The sequence below is a fragment of the Astatotilapia calliptera genome, chromosome 10 (assembly GCF_964374335.1).
Source record: "Astatotilapia calliptera chromosome 10, fAstCal68.1, whole genome shotgun sequence".
In the NCBI taxonomy this organism is placed as follows: Eukaryota; Metazoa; Chordata; class Actinopteri; order Cichliformes; family Cichlidae; genus Astatotilapia; species Astatotilapia calliptera.
Genome location: NC_137431.1, coordinates 8487123 through 8504103, shown reverse-complemented (window position 1 = coordinate 8504103; position 16981 = coordinate 8487123). Strand labels below are relative to the sequence as shown.

The 16981-nt window shown below is 41.2% G+C and overlaps 1 protein-coding gene across 1 annotated transcript; it reads right to left on the bottom strand.

Annotated features, from left to right (window-relative positions):
- Nucleotide 1: 1 nt before the first annotated feature.
- dhrs11a (dehydrogenase/reductase 11a) lies at nucleotides 2–16867 on the bottom strand. The gene is made up of 7 exons (XM_026182013.2): nucleotides 16334–16867; nucleotides 3678–3887; nucleotides 2815–2909; nucleotides 2187–2316; nucleotides 1202–1294; nucleotides 1048–1113; nucleotides 2–966 (listed from the first exon to the last, which is right to left on the bottom strand). Exons 1-7 carry the CDS (start codon nucleotides 16463–16465, stop codon nucleotides 925–927), a joined length of 768 nt encoding a protein of 255 aa, XP_026037798.1. The 5' UTR covers nucleotides 16466–16867; the 3' UTR covers nucleotides 2–924.
- Nucleotides 16868–16981: the final 114 nt, after the last annotated feature.

The window sequence follows — 16981 nt, the reverse complement described above, 5'->3', positions numbered from 1 at the left end:
CTTATGGGCGACTTTTTATTTATTCATTTAATGAGAAAGTTCCAACAGAAGGGTACATGGTTCTAGTAATACACGTGCACAGAGTTAGTTTCCTCCACTACAGAATTTTCCAGTGTGTCCTTCTTGTAACTCCTCAGAAATGAATACAAAGTGCAGAACATCTGAAGTTAAACAGGCAAAAAAGGGAGATGCCCCTATGCTTCACATACAAAGGGTTTCTCTCCTTATGAATGGAATATGCTGAATATGAATGTGTTTGGAATGAATGTGTTAAATATGTTTGTGAAAACATAAAGGTAGTAAGGGTGGCAGGATGCACAGACTGCTTATGGTTACTGTCGGTATGACTTACTTAGCCTTGTCTAGCTTTTAGTTAATGTGAGCCCACATCTATCTCTAATCAAAAGTTAAAATATTTATTAGAAAAATGAAATGGAAAAAAACTTGTCTCTTATAAACAGCAATTACCAATTTTCAATTTCATTTCAAAAAGATATGTCATATAAACTACAAAAAAAACAAACAAATGGAAAAAGAAATAAAATCGTGCAATCAATGGCATACGCTTCCCTCTGAAGTGATGGCCAAGCAGATGACCACACAACACAGCAGCAACTCTCTCTATTTGTTCCTATTGTAGTCTGGATTTGGCTCAGTTCAGCCCTGAGCCCAACAATTCACACATGCCACTTTGCTGCACTCAGTAGTATTTTTGTAGTGTTTTCCAAAGTCCATGCCCTTCATTTTGTTGCACAGCTTCCTTAAGCCTTCTGCCTTTGTTGACCACCGCCCCTGCAGACCTGACACAGCTGTAGTTGATTTTTTAATACCATCCCACCCCCCACAATCTTTGCACAGCAGAGGCTGCTAAGGAGTCACCGTGGTGCTGTCTGTCTGCTCCTCCTGCAGCTCACTCTTCTGCTGCTATGACACCTGCTCCACTGGCCTCATCTGCACATCTCCGATCTGAAGATAGAAAACACTCAGGAATCAGCTACCACTCAACTACAAGTCAGTACTGTAACAGTCCCAGACAGACAGAAATACCTGGACGTGAGGAGGGGCACTGAGGACAAATGTGACTGCACTGGCTATGTCTTCTGCTTTCAAACACTGCAAAGCAGAGGGAAAAGGTTTTATTAGCACAACAGCAGATCGATAATTTCACATTTGTTGACTTCAGTGATGTGCACAGCCTTACTTTCATACTCTCGTACACTGAAGCTGCCTTTTCTGGATCGCTGTTGTGGTGTCGGAAGGCAAACTCCGTCTCCACTATTCCAGGAGATATACACTGCAGGGCAGGAAAATGAATGACAAATGTGCTCTTTACATACAGGGTCATGGTGTCTACAAATATGAAGACGTCAAAATGAAAACTTTTAAAGATACCACATATACAATAAATACGACTCTTTATAATTAAACACACGTGTGTGAGTTAAAAATGAACAGCAGGGTCAAATCAAGTATCTGATTGAACTTCAAAACATGCTTTCAAACGCATTTTATAGAAGTGAAGACAAAACAAAATTATGATTGTTACACCTTCAACATACTGTGCAGTTTATTTTTACAAGCATTTCCAGGCATTTGTGACTGGAATCGTCCCGATTTTGCAGACTAACGAGAAAGTGGGCTAGCGAGCCCATCATCATCGTCATCCTCAGTGTTTCCATGGGAGTACATTTAACAGCGAGCGATCGTAGCTCAGGAGTTGGCAGTTTGTCTTGTAATCGGAAGGTTGCCGGTTTGAGCCCCGGCTTAGCCAGTCTCGGTCATTGTGTCCTTGGGCAAGACACTTCACCTACCGCCAACTGGTGATGGCCAGAGGGGCCGATGGTGTGATATGGCAGCCTCGCTTCTGTCAGTCTGCCCCAAGGCCGCTGTGGCTACAACTGTAGCTTGCCTCCACCAGTGTGTGAATGAATAGGGGAAGAGGGTCTCGAAAAGCGCTATATAAATGCAATCCATTATTATTAACAAACATTACAGACTCATCCAAACAGAATTCAACACAGTATCAGATTTTTTAAAGGCTTTTTAGGCTTAACACTCCCACTTTATGCTGGACTACGTCTGTGTTGTCTGCTCGGAGTCCTCTTCACACTGTTGGATTTTATGTGATCCCATGTTTCACTAAGCTAAAGACAAACCTTTGCACTATAATGCAACGACTAACTCACTGTGGCTCTGATGTGGGTGTTTGCCTCTCGAAGCTCTTGCCGTATTCCCTCAGTCAGAGCAGTCACAGCATATTTAGTGGCACAGTAGAAGTGCTCATCGGCACTTGGCACCACTCGGTGCCCACCCATACTGTAGAAAATGAGAAAGACGAGAAAGATATATGAGCTGGTAATTGCTTTTTGTAGCTCAACGCTGATTCAACACCAAGTAGCCAATCCTCTGAATTTCCTGTGGTGTTCTTTTAAATGACTTAACCAGTGCATTATTAGATTTCAAACTCTGTATCACTTAATATCGGATATCTCTATAGCCTTAAAACACTCACAGAGCTATAGCTCTAAACAACATTTGTGTCAAAGTTTAAATTCCCATTTTTAATTAAGGCAATTCTAAGAAAACCTATATTGATAAAAATAAATGCTAATATAACAAATCTATAAACAGTTTTCAGTTCAACATGTGGGTGTTCTTTGCATTGCTCTACATCCAAAATGTGCCAGATGGGGCTTAAAATTGGCTTTACTTAATGCCTGCAGGATTAAAATCACCCAGAACAAACTGGCTGAGGTATTTTCACATTAATCTATAGCTTTGTTCCTAGAATTGTATGTTCCTTGTATAGCTTACCTATTAATATTGATAATGTGGCCATCATCCACATTCCTCTCCTTCATTGATTTGTACGCCTCACGGGTGCAGATGGACAAGGCTAAGACATTCACCTGCAGCAGAGGTGAACACAGCACATTTCTTTAACTTTAAAATAACCTACAGTATGCATGTATTCACACATCGGTGTATGAACCATTCAGCTACAACTTAAAAAAAGAAAAGAAAAAAAAAAAGACAGAAAATGAGAATCATTTGTGAGATTTGCTTGTACTTTATTGTAAAGAATTTCCAATGATGAAAGCTGTTCACTGGGTCAGTGTGTTAAACCATCTGAACCTGCTGCTCCTGTCCAGCTTGTAGCCTCCAAACTGCTTCCGTAGTGACATTGAGAGAGAGCAGGTTACCACGAGTGTGCAAGCAAGATAGGGGGAGGTGACCAAACAAGGTCAGTGTGCAGATTAAATACAGGCTAAAAATACACTGCTGTACACGTTCAAGTGGGCTGCCATGACAACAGATGAGCAAGAGCCAGAAATGCTGGACTCTGGAGACAGAGATTTGGGTGCAGGGGGGTCTCCAGTGGTCAAGAGCTCAATGAATCAAAAGTCTCAACAAGAGACATAGTGCTGGCTTTCATTAGCAGGCCTCTGCTGTGCCAGAGTCTCTCCCCAGAGCCAATGAAGCGGCCTTTGTGAGGGGAGGGAGCAGTGTGTATGTGTGCTTTTACTCACTGAACAACACAAAAACAAGACTTGGACTCATAGTGAGCAACCTCCTCCTTCTGCTTCACTGTTTAATAGTAGTAATCAATATCACATAAGAGGAAGCTCTAACCTTCCCTTTTTTGCGTTAATATTATTGTCAGCGATCCAACTCACATCGATCATGTTCCTCCAGCCCTCTGTCCTGCCACTGAGCAAAGGCTCATTGTGGGCCAGTCCAGCATTGTTGATGCATACGTCAACGCCCTTGTGCAGTGTCTTGATTGCTGAGAACATGGACAAGATCTCCTCTTCATTGGACAGGTCACATTTGTAAGGGATCAGCGTGCCGCTGTAGCCCGCACTCTGACATTCTGCTGCCAGCTTCTGAAAAAGATAAATCACACCCAGTTTGACTGCACTGATATATTTGTTAAAGAATAATCACTACAAAATGTCAAGTGCTGTTAATGACCAACTGATTAACTTTCAAGACCACGATTAAGATTACATCAAACAACCCACCCACTCAGGAGAGCGTGGAGAACACACAGCACAGCACCAAAAAACTAGATAGTCTGTCAGTCAAACCACCCAATGATTCCCCCACTCAATTATAAAAAGCATATTAACCGAAATTCCGCATTTGACCAAAATCATAACCATGACCCCTCATAAGAAGACTTTGCACTGATACGGACAGGCTGAGCTCGCTACAGGTCGAGCAGGCTGCACTCTAACCAGGTCAGCTGGCCGTCCACCACTATCGGCGTACGATACAAACTGACACAGATCCCCCTGCTAGGCACAGCTGTGCCAGTCACCTGATGCCTTGCTCTGGGTGCCAGTAAGACAGAGGCAGCAGGGGTGTGGGGGGCAGGTGGAACACCAAAATGATGCACAGCACTATAATGTCAAGGATAAAATGTTTCAAACTGCACTGGTGTTAGAATTTGTCATAGACTGCATATAAACGACAAACACTGCGAGTCACCTCACAGAAGCCAGGAATTACCATATTTGAACAAGAGGGTGGAGTGCCAAGTTATTAACCAACGCTAGCTGGCTTGGTTAGAAAGATACCTTGATAAACTGTTACAGGTTTATCATACAGGTATAGTAGGTATCTACTAATAAGTGCTAAATGACATACACTATAATACAGACTGGAAACCTGTCCAGGGTGTACTCTTTCTCTAACCATCCTAGCTAGCTTGGTTAGCAATTGTAGTATCCATGACAGGAACTCACTGATGTGAACAATCAACAGTAAATGTTGGTTTTGGTCTCAATCCCACATAAGAAAACAAAAAGGGATTATTTACAGGTAAGTCCCTTTGTACTGCTGGCCAGGCATACAAGAAGCAATCCATCATAGCCTTGGCAGAGATGCCAACTTGTGCACCAGAGAAAAGATAAGAGACCCAAAATGCCAAGCGGCCACACAACATGTTGAGAGAGTGATGATTTATTCAAACGCTCCCGACACTCAGAAGAGAGTTTACCTGCCCAAAACACATCATTAGCCAATAAAGACCTAATCACACTTCCATGTCCCTCCCTTCCCCTGCAAATGAACCCCATTTTACAAGCAGAGCATGTTGTAAAGATAAAACACACATCTTCTCATAGTTCAAAGTTCACAAAACCTTATGTGATCAAACGTGTCACAGAAATGACACGTGATGAGCTGTTGTTACGTTAGGCACCTACATCAGGGCACAGCAGGATGTAGTAAGAATATAAATGATTAAAAACAGCAGAACAGAGCTGGCTGTCACTCACCAAACGTAGCACATACTGTTTTATCTACAATGTCTATATGACTATATTGTGGCACCTGATCTACAGTACAGTCTGAACATGATTCCTCTGCAGCCACCCCTTTAGAGAACTTGTTAAAGCCTGTTTTTATAATCAGGACGATATTGGATTGAGGAATCATTTTGATGTTTTTCTCTAAAATGTATAATAGAGAGAATGCCCCCCATCTTACATGTCGCAGCGTGCAGATTTCCCTGCTCGTCCTTTAAGCCGTTTAACTTGGATTATCCAGAAAGAAGGCATTACCCAAACAAAGCTGTTAAAATGCTAAACCGCTGAAAACACTACAAGCAACTCTTTTGCTCGTGCTGTAGACAGGTGAACCGCTCCCTTTATGCACATTACCTGTGGTAAGCTGTGAAGTGCGGTCTGTTTCACTACAATAAGTCAATTATCTGAGCTGCCTTTAGACCAGCCCTCTTTACTTCACACTTGCCTGAGTCCGTTTAGAGACTGGCCCTCAGGCACGAATGAGCAGGCAGAGAGCCTGCTGGAGAGGCTCTGTGGAGTTTAACGTAAAGGGGAAGCAGGGCCAGTCTTTTGTTAGAGAGGGGGAATTAGTTGTGTTACTGTGGCTGAAGCGGGAGCAGCAGAACAAACCGGGTGTGATCTCGGTCCAACGACAGGAAGTCTCAGGCTGTGAATCTCTGTGTGTTTGTGTATGTAGGTGTGTTCTGGCACCAGATGCACCACTGTAGTTAGTACCAGACCTCATAAAGGCCACAGCAATAGAGCATGCTGTCCTGCAGATAAGCAGCCAGGTCTGAAAACACAACAGCAGCATAGTTGGAAAATCCAAGATTCATTCATCACCATCCAAACTAAACCAATGAAATATGTTTTGGCGTATTGTGAAACAGAACTTTAACCTCCTAGGACCTGGCGTCCACATATGTGGACATCACATTTTGGGTTATTTAGACTAAAATACTCAATTTTGCTCTACATGGGCCTGATATCCACTTACGAGGACATTATACTGCCACTGTTCTATCAGAATTTGAAACGAATATCCTCATATGTGGCTCTTATTTTTCTTAAAAACAAAAATAAGGTAAAAAAGAAAAAATCTGGTAATTCTTTGTTTTTACATTCATTGGGCCCCAATATGCCCAAATATAAAGAGAAATTAAAAATGCATGTTGTGGAAGAGTTCAGGTCTTAGGAGGTTAAAGATACAGGCTAGAAAAGCCCTAAGACAATGACAACTAGCAGTGATGTTAAATAGCAAAACACAGTGTCCCCCAGGACACCTTGCCCCCAAGGTGTCCTGGGGGACACCTTGGATGGATGGTATGTTTCTTTGGACAAGATTGACAAAATGTAAACGCTTTTACAAGAGATCTACCAACCAACTGGTCAGGGACTGACTTAGCTGGTCAATCTCATAGATGTTTAATTATGAGTGTATGTTTCAGGCATGCACAACATATACACACACAGCAGCACAGGCAAATAATCACTTGCACGGTCACAGCCATGCACCAACTTGTTGTTAGTGTGGAAGCTCTTCACTTGAGTGAAGACACCAGGTTTGGGAAAGTAAACCGTGGGGGGACCACCACAAAAACGTTTGTAATAACAAATCTAATCCGATTCCTAAATCATCTTCACCGAGCTGAACATGGACATCAGAGCCAGCCACAAGCCAGCAGCCTCGGTATGAGGAAAGAAGTCTCGGTATGAGACTTTTTTGTAATTGGGTTTATATGAAAATATCAATTTGCAGAGAAGAAAAGTAGAAAAGTAAACTGGACATAAAAAAAAGAATCTTTACCAGCCTGTCATGCTTTGGGGAAATCTAAGTCAGCCAAGAAAATTGCTGTTGAGACTAGACTGTCTTGTAAAAGCCTATCAAATAGTAGTAAAGTAACTGATAACACAGGAGGTGAATGAAATTCAAACAACAAAATATGATATAACAGACTATTAGAGTAATGTATTTACAAAGTGCCCTGCAGCAGTTTCATGTACATGTAATAGTCACATTCGTGGCCTGTACGCCCTGCAGGAGGCTGGTCGTCAAAGCAAGGAAGGGCCATCATTGTTCCACACCACGTTTATCAATCACTCACTCACTCATGTGGAACTGGTGTAAAACACACCAGCAAAGCAGCTTAGAAGAGATAAAAATAAAGATGCCAATGTGCTGAAGGCAGAGAAGCTATAAGTGGTGAGCCAGATCAATAGCACAAGGCAGCAGCCATGAGCTGAGAGAGCTGAAAAATTAGATTAGTCTCAGGCTGACTCAGTTCTCTTGTAAAAAAAAAAAAAGGAAAAAAAGGGAGGGACTGTGTTATAGGGCACTGTGGCTCATCTGGTAGGTGGCTAAAAAAAAAACTAAATCAAAAGATGTAATGCAGCCATAATTCAGTCAGTGATCCCTCCCCTCTTCATCCTTCCTGTCCAGTCTTTTAAGTACCTGGGTGACACACAAAACAATTTAGCCTGTCACGATGCATTTTCATCCTCATTACAGGGGCTGTTGTCCAGTGATTACAAAAAGTGTTCAGGAGGAGGGAGGGAGAGCGTGTTGGCAGGCAGAAAGTGAAACAGAAGGAGGGAGAAAGAGAAAATGCATCCTGAAGCAGGCTGCATAAAGCTTATCAAAACACACTCAGTTTTCAGTATGCTTTACAGGAAGGCAGAAGAATACAAGCACAAGATGGCAAGTGCAAGCTTCAATGAAAAGTCAGGGCAATCACAAAACAGAGAACCAAAATAACATTTGGATATGTTAAAAAATAATTTAAAAAAACTTGTAGCCACAGATCGGGCTAAGACACTTGAGTTTGCTAAGCTGTGTCATTCACTCTACAGCTCAACTATCATTCTGTGACATGAAAATGCACTCAAGTGTCATTCACAGTTTGACTGCGGGGTCAAGGGTGAAAGTAAGCTGTATAATAGGATTGCAGTAGGGTAGGAAGGACGGTTGTGCAATTATCTTGTGTTCATGCTGCCACTAAAAGGTCTAAAGGTTGAACAGAGTGGTTTTATAGTGCTTTTCTCATGGAACACTCTAATCAAGACAAGGAGATACGGAAAATAATTACAGCCTTTCTTAGTAAGTCACCAACACGCTGGGGAGTTCCCAGCAACGAGGGATCAAGAAGAAGGCGAAAATGCCTCCCAGCGCTTTGACAAAAATGTCACAGTGGACACACAGTGTGCACACTGACTTTGATTTCAAACACACTAGCATGCAAATCTAAAATCAATGATTACGTGTGCATGACCAGGTATATGTAACTGGCTCCAAAGAAATGCTTTTAGAACTCTGACATGCTAAAGGTGCTGCAGGCAGCCAGGTGTTGTGTAACAAACTGGTGCAACCAGTGTGGTTACATTTTACTTTGGAAAAACCAAGTGATAATGCCCAAGTGAAGGTAGACGCATGTCTTTTAGCCTCTGAAAACAGTTTGATGGGGAAACTTTTCAACTATGTGTCAATAACAAATAACTACAAAATCCAGCCTTTATTCTTACGTTCACAAGGTCATCATATGATTTTTAAAAAATGGCTCTCCAGTTCTGTTTGTAGTTGAAACATGCTGAGGGGGTGAAGCTTCCATGCATCACATTGGTTTAACAGCTCATGTGATGGGTTGTTTGTGCACCTGATTGTGGCTGTCGTTACGGCAACTTTGCGCTCACTGCCACCCTGATGCTGGCTATGAACCACATCACTACGCATGCACCCTGATGCTGGCTATGAACCACATCACTACGCATGCAAAGTTTGTTGATGACCTGAGTCCGGAGGAGACAACAAAAAACAAACCCCCCCCCACACACACACACACACACACACACACACTGGAGAGTTGATCCAACACGAAAACTTTCAAAGTGGGCCAGCCTGGCCTATTTAACATGTGAGTCTAGAGTAGCCATAAAACGTCTCCAATATCAGACAAACACCCAATTACAAATCCAGTTTGGCTGCTGATGAAGTGAGAACAATCCAATTTGCATTCCTTCACCCCACCCCCACCCCACAGCCTCAAAAAAAGGCTGGAACTTGGTGAACTCGTCGCTGATTTGGAGTACATAGCACCATAAAACTCCTCTATTCAAAGATCCTGACCTGCTGCTACAGTGTTCAAGACATTTCAGTCCTTCTGCACTTCACGTTTTGCCGCACACAATTTCACATATCATACATGCAAAAAGGAAGAAAACTGGATTCCAGCAAGTCTTTGACAGTACAGAACAGGATAGGACAGGAAGAGCTCCACCTATCACAGCAGGAAACCCGGGGAGAGAATGTCAGTGCCATTAAACTTCACACCTGGAAGGATGATAAGCACAGACAGGACAGCACAGCGGTGGTGCAGGGAGAAAGGCCCGTAGGGGTCACTGAGCTGCCTCAATCTATCAGACTTCTAACTTCTTCATATCCAACTAATGGTGAAGCAATTAAGACCATTTAGAGCTTTCAAAAATCTATACAGAGCAGTGAAAAGAAGGTTGCTTTTAATTAAAAAATGCAGGAATACTGCTTGTGTTTCAGTAATGCTTTAATAATGTATTAGAGTTATAAATGTATCTTGCTTTCCTCTCACAGAGCCTGCCAGTATGCAATAAGTGAAAATTAAGTTTCAAACAAATGATTACTTCTGACTACAGTAAGAGAGTAGAAATTGAATTTGTATCAGTGTCAGAAATCTGCATCTACATGCAGTTTGGACTGCTGCTTTCCTATTTGAGAAAATGCTCTTATTTTTTGTGCCTATGTCAATGTTGCTCCTCTCAGGAGGGATAGGGGCTGGGGACTGAATCCATGGAAACACAGTTTATTAATTAGGTATACGTCTCTGTCAGCTCACAGCTCAAGTGGAAAGCGTGCAGTCAGTGGAAAGGCTTTCTGCATGGGTAAGACAAAAGCAAGCCGAAGGAGCTGTGAGGTAACCTGATGAGCTCAAGAGAAATTTGATATGAGGGGGGAAAAAAGGATATGTGGAAGGAGAGATAGCAGCAAATATATTAGTACTATACTGCTACAAATGGGAGCTTTGGAGAAAATGTTTAAACAGCTATTTAACTATGTGGTTTGTTCTAAAAGAAAGAAAGAATTTGTACTAAAACAGGGCCAAAATGCAAAGTGAGGCAGAAGATTTTAGACAAATAGGTAAAGCTGTTTGACCTGACCCACTTCAAATCCTTTCTGCAGTAAAATCTATTCACTGTGAAACAACAGCACAGTTTGCTCAGACACGACCTAGAGGAGGTGGTCAAGACAGCTTCAGATTTGCAGACAGAGACGTAGATTGCTTTATTACTGTGCCACCTCAGCTTTAGAAGCATGACTGAGCACCTTTTACCTCCTTCAGAATAAGCATGATGCTGAAGCAGGTCAGCCAGTGCCTGAAATTAAACTTCAGGCTCACCCGCCAAGAGCTTTGAGTTTTAAATTAGGATTTACTCACGCACGTAAAAGATGCCCGTGCCAGAGGCTACTGTGTGCAACAAGCGGTGAGTCAGACGTCTGTTTGTTATTAGCCCATTGAATAAAGTGAGCTGGATCACAGGGACGAAGTCTTAAAAAATGAATAAAAAGCACTTTATTCAAGGGCTATTATCTCCACTGACAGTCTCGATGAGGAAATACACATAATCTGCCTTTCGTATTTCATATTCTCAGTATTCTAATCCCAGAATGTTTTCTTTTGCTGAGCTGATTTTTTTTTTTCATCTTAGATTATCTCCTTTGGGCATACTTTAGGCAGAATCCCTGTGGCATCTATTGCAAACAAAACCCTCCATCAGTCTGTTCAGCACTAGAAGCCGCAAATGATGTTTGCTAAATTTATCTGATCTAAAACTGCAGCTGCCAAAGCTTTGATTTTTGACATGCGCTTCACTTGTCCAACGCTTCAAAAGCAGGCTGGATGTCTGGGTTTGATTTCATCTGCTTCAAATGGACCTGTGTACAGACAAATATATATTTGTATATATAAATAAAGAATTCAATTCAACTCAATTCATTTATATAGTGCAAAATCACAGCAACAGTCGCTACAAGGCAGTTTATATTGCAAGTTAAAGACTAATATAATACAGAGGAAACCTATAATCAAAGAACCCCTTATAAGCAAGCATTTGGTGACAGTGGCAAGGAAAAGCTCCCTTTTAATAGGAAAAAACCTCAGACAGAACCAGGCCCAGGAAGGGGCAGCCATCTGCCATGACTGCTTGGGAGTGAGGGGAGGGAGATGGGCCACAAGTTACAAGAGTCAGTATTTTAATGACAACTAATGATTAAATGCAAATTAGGTAAGTGAAGAAAAAACACTTGCCTCATGGGAAGGCCTACTGTCGCATAACTAAGGGAAGATTCAGGGTCACCTGATTCAGTGCTAAATATATGCTTTGTCAAAAAGGAAAACTTTAAGGGTAGACAGGACAGGATTTTTTTTTAGAGAGGGTGTCTGTCTCCTGAATCCAAACTGGGAGCTGGTTCCACAGAAGAGGGGCTTAAATCTGAAGGCTCTGTCTCCCATTCCACTTTTTTAATAGGACAGGAAACACAAGTAAGCTAGCAGTCTGAGAGACCAGACAAATGTTCTTTCTGGAATTAGTGTGGATTAAGACCAATGACTATGTAAGAGGCAGACATTACTATCATGAAGTCATTTACTGGTTTCTAGGATTGCATTCTGGGCACACTATGGGTCCGTAAGTAGACTGATTTATGAGAAAATTGGATGCCAAGTGAAAAGTTTTTGGTTAAGAAGTCACGTTAACAGTGTATGGGGAAACAGACACAGACACGGTTACCTGGTAATTAGTGTTAATTAACAGACAAATCTATCACAAACATTTTACCCACTGAGATTAAAACAGAGACTTCTGAGACTGACTTTACTACAATTACCACACAGCAAGTCACATCACTTTCATATACTTGCAGCTAGCATGCTCCAAAAGTTACCAAAACATTTAACTTACAAAACTAAGTTTAACTAATAAATATAAAGTCACCTAATAAAATAAAACTCTGTATAGTAGAGTATCTTGATGCATACTCAATTTGTCTAGGTAAAGAAATCCGACAAATTTGATTCTGTACTTCTGGATGTTGTTTTCAGTGGGAGAAACATTATTAAAAACACAACATCCACATGGACAGAATCAACTTTCTGTGATCGGCACACTATCATATTCAGATTTTCCATGACTGTTTCTTCACGTTGTGATGAATAGCAACCACGTTCATTCTCTTATGAATGTGTGTTTATTACTGCCTCCTAATATACCGTGTAAGCAGAAACAACATGCATATACGAGCTGTGCAGGCCTGAGTGACTCAGAGGTCTTAAGATGAACAAATCAGCAAGTGTGCTCTTCTTCTTTGGTGTCAGATCTTAGGCCAAACTAAACCATTCTAAAACAATTCTGCTTGGTTGTGCCCCTCCTTACCCCCTTCTTTTACGCTACTATGATGCAGTGCCTGCATGATGTGTGCATCGTGCTTTTCTTGGCATACGTTAAGATTGCAAGAACGCCATTTCTAAATGTTTAGCATCTTCAAAAAACACATGGACACGTTTTACAAGAGCCTTCTTCCAACAAAATAAAAGCTTCTCCCACTGGTCTTACAAGATTTCAAAGGAATAAATGAGAAGCCGTGTTTCCTCTACTTGGATGCTGTCTCCATTCCTGCACAAAGCCCATGGTGACCACATGTCTCCCTCCAGCTTGCAGCTCCCCTACTGCCTACACTATAGTTTCACAGACAACAAACCAATAGTGCTGCCACTACTCTCCACTCCACTTTCTCAGAGTTTTCTTTACCCAGAAAACAAAAAAATCTTCTCACTTTACTCATTGTTTTAGCTCATCTAACACGAGGGATAACGCAGCTGTTAAAAACACTAACTACAGCAACATTATTTCCCAGAGTAAAAGGAATAAAAAACTGAAGTGACTTCAAGAACAATTGCTTTGTGATACATTGCATTTCCCACTAGCAGCATACCAGCTCTACAGCAAGAGCCCAGTTTACACAGCAGGGAGAGTACAATACTGTCTTTGTCCTGCAACTCACACACACACTCTAAAGTCTTGTACGAGTGATGGTTCTGCCTTAATCTGACAGAAACCTTTCATTCTTCACACCCTCATAAACACAACTATTAGCTGAAGCTTGTATCTATGTACTATAAAATCACAAAAAAGTGCTTCAATGCTTGGTCACTTAGTGGACAAACCAATGAGTGCCTACTACCTGACCCCCTCAGAATCAGCTGATATTTTTGTGCAATAACTGCAGTTTAAAAAAAAGTAACTTAAAAGCAATGCAAATCAATTTAGGGGGGGGTTGGCCTATCCCAGCCACCATAGGGCGAGAGGCAGTGTACACCCTGGACAGGTCTCTGGGCTGTCACAGGGTTAACACAAAGAGAAAGACAACCATTCACAATCACACCTATGGGCAATTTGGAGTCACAAACACAAACAATGAAAAAAAGACCGAAAACACCAACTTGTCTCCTTGTAATTCACGCTTTCACAACAACACGGCATTTGGAGTTCCTAATACCCATGTTGCGACAATAATCCTGTAAAGGTTAGTGAAATGCAAACTGTTAATGCAAACTGTGGAGATGCAGAAACTGCTGGTTATTTAAAAAAAGGCACATTCTTATCTCTTATCTCTTTGTTTAAAGGAACTCAATCATTGTTATCAATCCCAGCACCAGCTCTTAAATGACATCCAATCATTATTCAGTTGCTCGTGTTTGCATGCAGCTCGTGCTCACACCATGTGTGAGCTAGCATTAGCATAAAACAGCAATGAGAAACACATAACACTGTCATATATCACTATAACACATGATTTCATGTACTGTATGCTGTATAAAGAGACCAGCAATTAAGTATAATTATGACAACCTGATTCATGTTGGATAGCTAAGATCTACACCGGGCAAGCTAGCATTAGCCAGCACATTGAGAGCTCAACCTTGGATGTGATTGCAAAAAACAAACAAGATCCAGTGATGCTGACTGTAGCTTTCACCCTGATGGCTAAAATGCCACTTGGTTGTTTATGTACTAAAGTGGAGAAATTACTTGATATTCAACGTAGCAGCTAGCTGGCTAACCTAAACTTGCAAAAAATACTACCTAAGCCCGCATCGGTACCGGTTTAAGTTGTTCTTACATGTTTGAACCTTGGTTGTGCTGGAAGCATCAGTTAAATTGATGGTTAACATCAGTGATTAATAACATTTTGACGCTGGGAGCAGAAGACAAGCACTGAGTTACTGATGAGTGAGCGCAACTGTCACATCTTTAAGTTTTCACTGAAACTTTAAACCAAGTTCTTCACAATGTGCTGTTAGAAGCTACCGAGAAGGCCAGAAATGTTCTCATCTTTGAAAGTTGCATTAAAAGTCATTCAGTTTAATTCATTTTCATCAATGGATGAAAGGAATGTTGCATAGGAATATTTAATTTAATGGAATTGACTGATGTTAAAGCATGAGAAGGAAAGAAAATGTTAAGAATCCAAATACTGACATACTTAAAGGATACATACAGTACAACACCTTTTATATACACATATGACAGAGTTAACAAATACAACACATTGGCTGTCTCAAAGGTGGCGATGTGTGAATGCAGTAGGCGTTCTGCAACACAGCACTGGAATCTCTGGGCTGACAAGATGTGAAGCTTAATAATTGGCCAACAGGTTAAGCAGGGTGCACCGCCTTACAGTTAAGCAAGAGTTAGTGGGACAGGGCCTATAACACCTACCTCTGGGGAAGCGTGGGTGTTACTCCAGTACTATAAAGAGTTTCTGCCTGTTCCTCTGTCAACCACTGAAATATTTTTTGAATCAAATCCACAGTTCAAAGAGTTAATGTCAGTTCAAACATAATCACTCACAACACTAATTTATTTATTCAGTTATGAGAGGGGGACTTAAATAGTAACTGGATGAGTCTTTTACTATCATAGTGGGGTTTATGTAAGCCCTCTGTGATACCAGTAATTAAGCAAAATGTGTGTGCATCCAGACGGACCAAAACAAAAGTTTCAGTGGAACTTCTCCAGAATTTATTTTTTAATAACATTGTCATTTTCCATGCGTTTTGATTATTATATTGTTTAACATAATCTAATGAGCTAAATTAAAATGAACTAAACAAGTATAGATAATACTTGCACACACATTTTACAACAACTTGAGGGGTGTAAAGCTGGTGGTTTATATGTTTTGATTTACTTGTTATTCATGTTTGACTGAAAAATGCTTATTACATTAGGCTTATTACACTGTTATCTATGTAATCTATGTAAAATTAACGTTTAATAACATTTGGGACTTTGAATGTATCAGGCGGTTAATAAGATTGTAAAAATCTATTTCTGGCTATGTAAGAAGAAAATATGGGTCATTTGTTTGTTTGTTTGTTTTTGAATCCGTGCTTTTCTTGCTGTGGGCTCTGTCCCACACAATAGTCAGTTAACTAGTATATCTTACTTAAATGCAATAAAGCTTCTGACTGACGTCGCTGGGGAAGATTAACCAAGAGAAAGGGAAACGAATAATAGAAAACGTAATGAATTAGGGGTGTGGCTGGCTATGTGGTGGGTGGGGGTGCAGGTACAGGAGCATCACTGCCTTCTGATTTAATGGGTGGTACTTTCTCTGAGTGGAAGTCCAAAGTACAACAATGTCCCAGCAGTAATATGGAAAATTGGCAACATTAGCTAGTCGGAATTTAGCTATTATTTACACCTCTTACGACCGTTTGACCTTTTTAATTTGAATTTCGGCACAATCTGTTATAAAACCGTGTGTTTAAATTGACCAAATAAATAATATCGATTTAACTGGCTGTGATACTGGGGCTAAAGGTTTTTAGCTGAAATTGATGTTAGCTAGCTGTAGCTACTTTGTTGTTGCTTTAAACAGAGCTAGCTTCTCCTTTGAGTCGAACAGACTTGTTTCACAACATTAATTGATATTTTTCATTAAAATCACCCACCTCTATTTTGTCGACATTCCTGGCACAACCAACAACCCTCATGCCTTGCTGGACCAGTGCCCGGGCTACAGCGGCTCCGATTCCCACCGAGGCGCCGGTCACCAGGGCCACTCTGCCTTTCCACCGCTCCATCTCTCCACCGGCACTGTAGCTACACAAAACAGCCGCCCCTATGCTGCACCTCTACCTGCTTAGTTCAAGCTCCTACAGCTGGGACTGCAGCTATTATGTGCGATAGGTTCAAAATTAAGGCTGTAGTAGGTTCGGGCTCTTGTATCAGTCTGAAGCATCCAGGACAGCAGTAACCACTGCGCGTAAACCCGAATCCACGCGCTCCTCTGGCCGAAATATGAAAAGTCCAGGCGTGAGTAAATGTTTGGTTCACATCACCTCCCACTTTCTTTTTCAGCCCTGGGGCCTTTACTTTTTTTTTTCCCCCCCTTGTGGTTAAATGCCGCCCTCCGCCGGGCATTACGAGAACAACAACAAAGGTATGTTGCTTTCATGTATTTCCTGCAAATCAAAGTTTTTACTTTAATTTTTTAACTCTCACGCGGTTTGGGTAACCATGCGAGAAAAAACTAAATAAAAAAACTAAATAAAAAAATAAGTAAATTTGAAAAAAAAAAAATAAAAAAAAATAAATAA